The 12,442-nt window shown below is 39.3% G+C and overlaps 1 protein-coding gene across 3 annotated transcripts in view; it reads right to left on the reverse strand.

Moving 5' to 3' along the window:
• The window catches only part of MCF2L2 (MCF.2 cell line derived transforming sequence-like 2), a 1,607,631-nt gene that overhangs the window by 188,304 nt on the left and 1,406,885 nt on the right, over positions 1-12,442 (reverse strand). For all 3 annotated transcript variants that reach the window (XM_069213109.1, XM_069213110.1, XM_069213111.1), the window contains exons 23-24: positions 4,885-4,977; positions 1,686-1,764 (exon numbers count right to left, since the gene is read on the reverse strand). In XM_069213109.1, coding sequence (XP_069069210.1) covers positions 1,686-1,764; positions 4,885-4,977 — 172 coding nt within the window. The remainder of the gene's footprint in view (positions 1-1,685; positions 1,765-4,884; positions 4,978-12,442) is intronic.

A 12,442-nucleotide genomic window follows, 5' to 3' on the forward strand; every position in this document is an offset into this window, starting at 1 on the left:
ATTTTTAAACACATTTTATACATATACCTACAGAGGGTTTGATACCCCAATTATTCTAAATATTAACTGTTCCCTTCCTTTAGTTAATATACTCCATAAATTTTTATTTTTTACATTATTATTTTTACTATTGTACTGCCATACTCACAGATGACAATATAATTCTTCATCATAGTTGATCCCAAATGGCATCTTGGTCTTTAATCTAATAATATATCTGGACTCCAGATGCCTCAATCTCTGCACCCTATCACCTCCCCTTTCATGTTTCTGGATTGTCGCAAATGCCATAATATTTCATGGACAACCAATCCAGTTCTGAGTGAGTTTTCAAATGTTTGGTCATAGCACATGTGGTGTTCTCGTTCTGCACCGCCCTTATATGTTCTAAAATACGCTTCTTCAGGGGGCATATGATACTCCCTACGTATCTAAGACCACATTGACATTCCAACACATACACCACAAAAGATGTTTCATATGTGATTCTATCTCTAATCATAATTTCTCTTCCTCTAAAGTCTGTTATAACCTTTTTATTACATCCAATTTTGCATGCTTTACATTTTCTACAGCAAAAGAAACCTTTATTGCCCTCCGATAGCCAATTAGGAATTCTGGATGTCTCTAAGTGACTCTTTACTAACATGTCTTTCAAAAATGGTACTTTCCGATATGTGATTGATGGGCGATTGCCCACTCTTTGTCCAATGTCACTATCTTTCTGAATCAGGTGCCAATATTTGTTCAATATTTTCACCATTTGTTGGTTCTCTTTACTATATCCTAGGATCAATTTAATCTATTTCATTTCCATACTTGATTGTTCTGATACATTTCTATTTTTAACCAGCACCTGTTCTCGTGTCTTTTTTCTTGCTTTCATCTCACCATATTTTATTGATTTCAACTTATATCCCCTATTCATGAATCTCTGTCTAATCTCATCAAATTTCTCATTCATGTCTTGTTTATTTGAACAATTTATTTTGATACGAATAAACTCCCCATAAGGAATACTCTTAATCAATTAGCTGGGATGAAAACTAGTACCATGAAGGATACTGTTGGTTGCAGTAGGTTTCCTGTGTAATGTAGTTTGTAGTATTTAGATACGAGTCCTGAAATGCTTGAAGAATGGTGTGTGAATACCATGGAATGCTCTAAATGGATGATAGAGATTTTAATCAAATATGCCAAAAAAGATATTGAGAAATTGAGACAGAATATTAAAGAACTGGAGGATCAGATTAGAATGCTAGATCAGGATGAAGAGAAGGAGAAAGTAAAAAAAAATGAACATTTTCCTAGATAAATATGAAAACCAATGGTTTCGATGCTGTAAAAGTGTCCGTGAACCACCACAAGCAGGAGGGAAAATTGAAAAGTTTATGAATATCAATACACGACCTATGGTGCAGGCCAGGAGGACTTTTTAACAATGAGATGTGTTCAAATGCCCAAAGCAGTTAATTTCCGTCCCTCGTGTGTAACTGACCTATTCCAATAATTTGAGAATGTCAAGCATTCAAACAAGGGAAAGAAAATAAAAAAAACTGTTTTAGTAAGATTTATTCACTTTTCTACATAACACACTTAAGAGCCTCAGAGCAAAGAGTTTGTCAAGTTACAGACATCGCAGTAAGTGGCGTGGCATGATCTAACAAAAGGACATTCTTGCCTACCTCTACAAGCTTCCAGTTGTCCTGTTAGAACTTTTCTGATTTCAGACACCCACAGATTTTTTAATTCAACAGAAGTTGCCTGAAACACATTTGAAAAAATATAAGACTTTGTTTATTAATGAGAAACCAATATTTTGTTTTTGTAAATTGTTACTAGCTTCATGATACACATGATCATACTAAGGCTTACAATAGTTGCCACGTTTCATTTTCGTACTGCTTCCTGACATAAGTTGTCTACCTTAGTATGACATTTTAGCACAATGTTAACAACATGACCTAGATTTTATTGACATTTTACAACTAAACATCAGATATAAAAACATGAAAAAATTGCAATGAACAATCCTACTTAGAATTACTCTGTTCACAATTCTAGGAATTCTAGGATCAAATCAACAAAGTCCTGTTATTTTAGGGATTTGGAAAACAGAGTTATTTTACAAATATGTCCATTAAAGTAGTAAGTGCAGGCAAATATAAACAACTACAATGACTGATGACTTAAGGTGGTTTCATCAGGAAAAACATAAGAATACAATAACTAATGAGTCATTTTTGTTACTTCAGTACAGTTTTTCTGGTTACCGCCTTTTAACTCATAATATCATACATACAACCCCACAGCCCCAGCCTGAGCTCTCAGAATCTGTAACAACCATCCCTCTAATAGGTTCATGGTTTAGAGATACTGGAACTACATAAAGTTGATAGGAGCTCTAGGATAAGACTGAGTCAGAAATTGTTTAATGTTGTTAACCAGTCATCTTGTAGGGCTCTAAAATAGAGCGTGATGGAGCACACAAAAGGAAACAGAAGTTTGGTTGCAGTAAACTTATCAGCAGTTATGAAATGATCTATGTAACAGGGTTGATTTCATGAAAAGTGCTCGACTACTGCCCAGCGAGATTGCATTGCATAGGAAATAAAAAGAAAAAGTAGTTTAGAAGCCATGCGGAAAACAAGCATCCTCGTATGTTTTCAGTACTTTACCGGTGCTGTTGAGGAGGGCTAAACAACGGAAAGGCATGATGTATGTATGTCTTTTACATGAAATCAAGTACATTTTAAAAGGCAAGCCCACAAACCAACGAAACTGAGGGGCTGACACCGGCGTGGTTAAAAGCCCACAGAGAGATTACAGCAGTCTAGAGTGCTTATGCGCTCGACCTTAAGAAAATATTCAAATATGTCTAAATATAAGTAGCTAAGATTAATTCACGCATTCCACTCACAACCTTTGCTTATCTCAGTCTAACACCTTAAACGGGATGGGTACGACGAGGGTTGGGTTCTGTGTCCTACTGTGCATTGGAAATTAAGCTGCACCTCACTGATGAGGCTCAACAAGTATGAAAGTGGTCTACTATTGATCTATCTCTGTCCGGGTCCAACTCTGTATGGCATTTCTGAAACATCAGTGAATGGGTCATTTTTGTTGTTGTACATTTGTAGCCAACAAGTACTGCTTTGGTACCTCACAACTGACTAAATACAGTGACAAGAAAAAATGGTAATAACTATGGGCCTCATTCTGAGGCTGGCGGGCGGCGGTAGCCGCCTGCCTGGCGGGAACCGCCAAATGGCCGCTCCGCGGTCGAAAGACCGCGGAGGCCATTCTGGTTTTCCCGCTGGGCTGGCGGGCGACCGCCAGAAGGCCGCCCGCCAGCCCAGCGGGAAACCCCTTCCCACGAGGAAGCCGGCTCCGAATGGAGCCGGCGGAGTGGGAAGGTGCGACGGGTGCAGTTGCACCCGTCGCGAATTTCAGTGTCTGCACAGCAGACACTGAAATTCTTTGTGGGGCCCTCTTACGGGGGCCCCACGACACCCCATACCGCCATCCTGTTCCTGGCGGGCGAACATGGAGGATTCCGTCGGGCAGCGGAAAACCGGCGGGAGACCGCCGGTTTTCCTCTTCTGACCACAGCCAAACCTCTGCGGTCAGAATGCCCTGCGGGGCACCGCCAGCCTGTTGGCGGTGCTCCCGCCGACCCCGGCCCCGGCGGTCCTTGACCGCCGGAGTCGGAATGACCCCCTATGTCCCAATTTAAATGTTGGAAGTATGCATACTCCAATGCAATGGTGACTGAGAATACATACCGCTAATATAAAGATCCGCCCACCCAGTTTAAATGAGGGTGGACCTTTGATTTGGCTACAAGAGTGACTACTCCATCACCGCCATAGTCAAACCTCTCCAATGGTCCAAAAGAGTAAGGGTCATCAGATAAATGGCTACATGTCTGCCCACCCAATCAGGATGGGCAGACATATAGCCATTTTTACAGTCCGTCAACGCCAGGAAAACCCTGGCAGTTAGGGACAGTAAAAATCACATAATGCTCCCTCTCCATGGGTGATCGCTCCCATGGCCGAGGTGGAGCATTTACTTGTTTATTTTCGAAAAGAAAATCTAATTTCAGGATTTTCTTTTTGAAAATAAAAAAAGAATACTGTTTGGTGCAGGGCTGTGTCATGATGACGCAGCCCTGAACCAGACAGCAATTTGCACCGACAGGAATCAATGTGACATCAGTTCCTGACAATGCTCTATAAATGACTGCCAGGTTGATGATCAGTTATAAATTGGGAGGTCGTGACCTCCACCAGAGCGAAGGAGAAATTTACTCTGTCACCCTGCGGAATGACTTCTCAACCACCAAAATATGAATCAGGGCCTAAGTTACTTGAATATAATGCAGAGACCTACTTTTGCTTGTCACAGTGCTTACACGAATCCTACTTTAGTGAAACTGATTGGCGGTCATGAGATGTGGGTGCTCACTAGAATGGGAGAAGTTAATACAATTGAGTAGGAAAGCTTGATGCCTGTCAAAAGGGTATATTCACAACTGAGTAAGTAGTGTAATGAAGGAAGCTGAAATTCTAATGGACATTATTGTTATGTCATTTCTCTGTATGTGCTTATAACAAAGACCCTACTTGGCCATATCCTGTATGTCTGAAGCAAATAATACTATTACATTATCCAGTCACTTATTTTGATGCTTAAGAAAGCAGGTAAAGCAAAACAAAATGCTTAGTTTTCTTTTTCAAACAGCAGCTATATAGCACATTAACATTAACTTTTAATGACCATCAATTAATGAACACATCAAGGTATTGACAGAATCCAGTGGTGGCACTGAACGGAAATAAAATAAAAGTATATGTTTGTATAATGTGATTATTAGATTACCTGTATGATGTAGACTTCTTCTCTACCATTACACCAAACCTCAAACTTCTTATTGTCTCCCTTTACATTCTCTGTGATGCCAACAGAGCTCATCTGCATAAAAATAAATTGAAAAGGAAATAGCTTGAGCAGGCAATTCTTACATGTTATTGCTGTGATTCATGTTATGTCTACTACTAAACAGGAGAAATCTGATATGAAGCTGATATTATAATCAGGCAAAATTAATGACTGATGAAAGTATATTGCAGATGTACAAGCATGAGCTCAACAATAACTCATTTCCAAAAGTAAAGCAGAAATTGCAATTAGAGCACTCATATTAACAAACAAGAATTGCAGTATTTGCTAATTTAATTGCAAGCCACTTTACTTAAAATGTGAAGCTACAATTCCTAAAATGAATGTTGGTTTTATATTGGGACTGTGGCATCAACTTCTTTTCATGATAGTTGAGGGTAGTGCCTTGCATTCGTAATTATTTACTAAATTGCAGAAAGGGGATACACATTTAGCAAATACACTTTTCAATATTCCTTTTTAAGGTTTTGAATAATTATTTGATAACAAGATTCCAGAAACTTTTTCATTTGTTAAACATTACTTTTGCCTTTTGCTCACCCTTCAGCTCTCTTTACCTACCCATTAATAATAAAAAACACAAATGTATCACTTCTTGAGAATTCAAGTTTATTGACAGAATGGTAGAGTATGGCATAGAACAGTATATTTCCCAGATAATATTTAATATTGTTAAGTTCACACAAGCGTATGAAATATCAAACTTTATGGTTAGACATCTGTTGCCTTCACACCAGTATTAGGATACAATTACCCTGCATTGGGTCGATAAAAGCTGATTCCTTTGGGTGGTGCATCTACCAGTTGTAGTACTAGTGTATTTTTCAAGATCTGTGTCTCGCAATGGTAACTAAAGCTGTATTACTGAGTGATTCCCCAATTTCGATGTGCAAATCCCAGGATGTTGCAGGTTTCCTAACATAAATTCTGCCAGGTTTGACATGTCAAAGATCATGTTTGGAAAAAAATGCAAGTTGAATAATTAATTAAAGATTTGGAATCTCAATTGAAATGGATGCCTAGTAGGCCATGAGCCAGGACCCCAAACTTAGGCCAGAGAGGGATGGGTTCTAACATGATTTTTTGCAAGGTATGTATGCCTAGAGATGGAAAATATGTGGTAGCAAATCATCACTCTTTGCCTTTCGTCTGATATTATTGGATTGGCACCCATAGCCAAAAAAATAATGGTTTTCATATTTTGGATAAAAAGCATACAACGTCATCATGATATGTGGAAAAATACATGCAATTTCACCAGATTGGTTAAATTCAATTTAATGTAAAAATCATTATGATTGTTAATTGTAATAATAACAATATATTCCTCAAAATAATAACAATAAAACTTCATTGTACTCTCACATATTGGTATAGATCATATGCATAATTTTCACTTACAATGTAAAATAATAATAGTTGTCACATCTTACACAGGCAATGTATGTCATGAGTGAACATAAAAACAATTTTATCATTCACATTTGTCATCATCATCTTCTGAATAGGCGTCGTCATTCTCTGTGCCTGGCAGAAAGTCTGCACATGTCAGTGCATTTGAGGTCATTTAGACAGCAAACACATGTTGGCAGAGTGCAGATCCTAATTCAGTTGCAAGCTAGTAGATCTGACACAGCCTGAGGTGCCTGCTACCCCTCCATCCAGTTCACTATCATCTGCTCTGCTTCCTCATGTTTTTCCAACTTCGACTCTCTCCCAAATGGACTAGGTGTCTGTGGATCATTTATTGAAAATTATTGCTTATAGCAGCTTGATAATTCGCATGTTCAGCATGTTTCTTCACACAGTGCCAGCAAGTTTGAAGTTGATTACTGCCTATCTCACTCTTCTTTGCTCAGAATAGGTGATATCTCAAGTCATTAACGTGATGAACCAATGATTTTGATGCATACAGCAAGCATGAATATTGCTCCAATTTGTCCATTAGTTCTTCAGAGAGATCCCATTCATCTCTGAGCTGGGAAAATGTGTCCTGTTTATGTCTGTTGGCAGATAGATTTTAAATCAACATACTTTTCCTTTTCCCGCAAATGTGCTTACTGTGTCACATCTGGTAAATATATGGAGTCCTACCATAGCTCGACAAACATTTTCACCAAGAGTTGAAACTATTTTCCCAATGTCAAGGATGTGCATGCCTAGTTTAGCACCACATTTCAGAAACAACTTAGCCATGATTCTGTCATGGAATACCAAACACATAATAAACATTCTGGTGTCATCTGAGCTTATCATTACTGCCTCATAATCCTCATTAGAAGCATGCAGCCACAAACGACCATCTGCTTCTTTGTGTGTACTGTTGAGATCAGGCACTTCATGGCTCCCCTCAGATGTGATTTTGTAGCATTTATCTTCACAGTTCACAAACAGTTTTTCATTCTCAAGTTTTACAAAATACTCTGGTTTCCTCCATACACTAAAAAGAAACGAGATGAGAGATGTTTTATTCCTTATGTGGCTTAGGAATTTCCTCCACTGTCTGAGTATTTGGGAAGGTGCGATGCTCGGTAACTGGTGCCCGAGTTCTTTCCTTCTGATTGTCTTTTCGCTGTTATTAATAGACCTCTCATTGTACGCATCAAACACAATATCGATTCTTTCACTCCTATTTTCTTCCCGCAAAGCCATTGACAAGACAGAGATAGCCATCTCACCAAAGTTTGATTCCTCTCCTTTTACTCTCTGAACAAGAACCATACCATCAATCAGCGTGGCTAAATTTCCAGACATTTCCTCAGTAGGGGGTAACGTATTTCTGCAAGTATGTTGCTAAAACAGCTTTGACTCTTTCGCAACAGACCTTCTGGAGTTGCTAAAGCCCATGGTAAAGGTCCTAAGGGATGAGAGAGTACATCCACCTTTTGAAGGTTGCAATTCTGTGTAGTCACAATTATTCAACCAAATAGTGCTTTGTCTGCTTTCATGATGATTATCCTGCCATTTCTAATCAATTCCTTCTTCTTGGACATGTTAGTCAAGGTTTTTAGTTTATTTTCATTGTGTCAAGAAAACTTTTTAATAGGTGGATCATTCTCAAGTTTTAAGTCTGTACAGCACAGTTCACTTAATTCACCAACTTCATTATGTCGGATACTATGGCCCTCATTACAACCGCCAATGCAGCCACACTCCCGCCGCGGCCATAATGAGATCCCCGCCGGCCCAGCGGGAATCTCGGCCGCAACACAGGAGCCGGCTCCAAATGGAGCCGGCGGTGTTGCGGCTGTGCGCTTTTCACTGTCTGCATAGCAGACAGTGAAAAGCTCCATGGGGGGCGGGGCAGGGGGCCCCACGACTCCCCTATCCGCCAGCCTTTTCATGGCGGTTCTTAACGCCATGAAAAAGCTGGCGGGAGGGCGACTCGCAATCCCCTGGGCAGCGCTGCTGGGGGATTTAAACCACCGGGACCAATGTGGCGCTAGCCTGTTGGCGGTGCTTCCTCCAAAACAGCCCTGGCGGTCTTTGACCGCCAGGGTTGTAATGAGGGCCTATGTCTTGAGATGCCTTTTTTCTCGTGGAAATACTAATGAGATCATGTGGCCCAACAAATGTGTTTATCCAGCTTTGAACCAGCCTAACAGCTCTTTTAACAGTATCTTCGTCTTTTTCAATTTGTGCCTTATGTAGGTCTGCCTGAGTAATATCTGATATTTTGTGATGAACCATTTTCCTTATCTGACTAAAAAGGTACTTCTGTGATCAGGTATCATATATCTTTTCACAGTACCCGCGTTGAGGTTGAACCTTGTCGTACCACTCGGAGTCTGCGTGTCTTTGTTGACTGTATCCTCTGTCGCTTGATCGACAGGAATTTTTCAAACAAATTAGCATCTGACAGTTGAAATGAAAAGTATCAGTTGATGAAGTTGTAGTGTATCTCTGGATGTTTCACTGCAAGTAATGTTATTTCGCCATAGTATACAGGAAGATATTTAACATAGTTAATCCTGTCATACGCCAAACACCATGGGATCATAGAGCATATGTTGGTAAGATGTAAATATCAATTTCCTTGTCAAGCAGCATGCAGTAGAGCAAGCAAGACATTTTCCGCAGTATCCACATATGACATCTAAAATGCAGAGAGATCTCCATTGTCATGACAAAGATGTTCCAGGAATACATCCAAAAGCTGTTTTACTGCAGCAAAGGCAGCATTCTACAAGAGGTTGCCTCTGCTGGCATAGGTCTCTTGCAAAGTCATTAACATCCTCAATGATGAGTAACCTACTTCCTGAATGTTCTCTTTGTAATTCTTCTCCACCCAGGGGATAAATTCCAACTAAGCCAGTCTCAACATGGCTTCATACACGCACTTGTGTAGTCGAACTGCAGAAATGTACACATAACCTAGTACCGATGATACTGATCCTTCTGCTATCATGTCCGTTTCAATGCAAAGGTCGCGAAGGCCAGCGTCTGGAAAGCATTGTCCAAAAATGGACATAACATTACAAATAGTGTGAAAAGTGCCCATTCAAAAAATGATTCTGAACTACGTTGCTTTATGCTTCCACATGATCTCAGTTTCTTTTGTGTAGAGAGCTTGATCCATGACCACTACATTATTCTCCAAATGTGGTGATTCTCTTATAAGCACTATTTCAAAATTTCAGAAACAGTTTTGTCAACTCAGTTGCAGGGGTATTAATGGTAAGCAAGTAGCCAATGGAATCCTGTGATACACTAACTAGATCTCTAGTACTGATGTTAAATCCTGTCCAACTTGGTATTATCTGTGCTAGGCTCATTTCTTGTCTTGTAACAACCCAGCTTATGGTCTTATTTTGTGCAAGCTTTAAGTGGGTAACACATGCCCGCATGACTTCGGTACTTGTTCATCAATGGCTGATACCCAACGCATTCACCAGGAACATACATGAACAATTCTTCTGTATTTGTAATGGTCAATGTTCTTTGCTATTGTTTCTCAATGCTTGGGAGAGGAAGCTTTAAAAGGTTGTGGTCCAAACAACTTAGGCTGCACAGCGACACTGTTGACTCAATGAGTTGTCCTCTTACCAGTAAGTCTCCTCCAGCTTATCAATGTTATCCCATGCTAAGTTAGTGAAGACATGAGGCTGAATGCGGGCTGGAAGAACAATTTGCCCTTTTAAGATAGGAGCACGTTTCTGAAGACACAAGCCAGCATCATTTTATTCCAGTTGTGAGTATGAAATCACATGACCAAGTCTGTTTGGAGTGCAAATGATTTCAGCATTGCCTGTTAGCGTTTTTATTGTGACGGAATCAACAATTGCTTGGGGCAGTGGTTCCCAACCTGTGGTCCAGGGCCCTCTGGGGATCAGCGAAGCCTCCTCACGGGGTCCGTGACTGCTTAGAAAATTAACTTATATTAACTGATTAATCAAGTTTATATAAATAAAGTGGCTAAAATACCACTGAAAATTTCAAACATAGGGTAAATGTCAAGGAATTTGAAAATGGAGGCTAACAATTGAATTAGTATTGTCAGATTGATTCACAGGAACAGTGCAGGTGCATCAAACAGGATATAGTATGGAGGATGTGTGGCTTCGATTGAATTTAGAAATGCTCCAACCTTCCTATTAAAATTAATTTGTGTAAGTGTTTGATGGAATGAGTGTTTCTGTATTTTTGTGCATTGGTTTGTGGTTCCTATCATCAACATTGTTTAGAGCTGGATCCACGGCTTCCAGTAATGACTCAATGGCGGTCCCTGGGTTCAGCAATGATAAAGTTGGGGTCCACAAAAGTCAAAAGATTGGGAACCTCTGACTTGGGGAGTTTCTGCTTGCCATTTGTGACTGAATATATAGTGTCCTGACTGTATGACTGCATAAGTAAGATGACCTTATTAGATAGCTTTATATTTTCTGGATCTCCAATAAGAAGTTCTAATAGGGACAGCTTAAAGTAATCAGGCACTGTAAATGAATCTTTATCAACGTCTGGTGGATGATATGGCCATGGTGTTGATGTCAAGTTTGTTTTAATCTTTGTTACTATGTGCAATGATATCTGATCAATGGCCTTGTTAATGTCTGTTGCCTTAACCTTTAAAACTACTAATTCTCTTTTCATACTCTGGTTTTCCCTTACAACTTCCTGTAGCATGAAACTATCAGGTTGGGCCAATAATTCTCCATGGTTGTCTGGGAATACGTGGAGGCTGTCACCAAACTCAGACTCCAATTTTCTTGTAATATGCCTCTTGGTTGCTTTGTCTATTCCCTGCATTTCCCAGTCATGAGGGTTTTAAGCTTTTCAGTCAGAGTCGTCACACAAATATTACCTCTTTGTTAGGAATAATCGCAGTTCTAATGTATTGAAATAGTTTGTCGCTTCATCTCTCATATTTTTGTAGTGATCATCGGTTTGAATGCTAGATTTGTGATCATCCTCCTTTGCTTTAACCCTTGTATATTTTCTATAACAAAATGCATGATAATGGGCTTCTGCAGCCACTATGTCGCTACTACAAACTTCTATGATCTTTGAATCACTTAATGGTTGCACACTCTCGAAGCCTTTTGTCAATTCTAAGCACCATAGCCTTGATTCATTTCTCACACGTTGATGGTCCCTTGTAGCATTATAACTTGCCACAAAATATACATTCTTCAGCATACATATTTGATTTTAAACATTGTTCTTCTGTTTAAGCGTTTACTCGTGCAATCACTTGTTCCAGCATCATCACTGACACTTGCTTCAGTTTTTTGCTTAATAGTTTTTAAATCTCTCTTCATTGAAAACAGGCTCCTGCTCTTCCTGTGGTAAAATACTTGGGGAACCATGTTGCTTTCCACATTTCTCACAGTGTCTAACAGTGGAATGTGATTCGTTACTCAAGCTGCCGCTATCAAAGTTTTCCATGATGAGTAGTTTTGTGGGCTTGTCAGCGTAACTCCATGTTGGACATTTGACTATAAATTAATTATATACTGGGGATCAGAGGGACAGGGTGTGCTTGTTTCAGTCTTCTTCATGATGCACGGTCATTCACCACCAGCTCTGGAAAAATACATTAATTAAAAAATGTATACATTTTACTTGGCGTACTTAATAGAAACATAATTACTATTATAATTATCATCAATATATATAATCACATTTACTATAATTGTAATTTTTAATAATAAAATTCACAACAATAAAAATTATGAAAAAATTTCCATTTACATCAAGGTATCTTGGGAGAGGAGTGGTAAATCACAAAAGGCAAAGAGCTATGACTTGGTATCACATATTTTCCATCTCCATGCGTCCATACCTTGCCAGTGAATCATATTAGAACCCATCTCCCCAACCGGTATCTATAACATGGTTGGCTCAAGGCCTATAGGTTGATTGAGATTGCTTTGATATCAGCTTCTGAGATCAGATTTGGACTAGTTTCCATTTTTACAGATTACCATTTTTACTGATTTCTACTACTAAATAGAGATGCATGTATTTATTTTATGGC

The sequence above is a fragment of the Pleurodeles waltl genome, chromosome 11 (assembly GCF_031143425.1).
Source record: "Pleurodeles waltl isolate 20211129_DDA chromosome 11, aPleWal1.hap1.20221129, whole genome shotgun sequence".
Lineage (NCBI taxonomy): Eukaryota > Metazoa > Chordata > Amphibia > Caudata > Salamandridae > Pleurodeles > Pleurodeles waltl.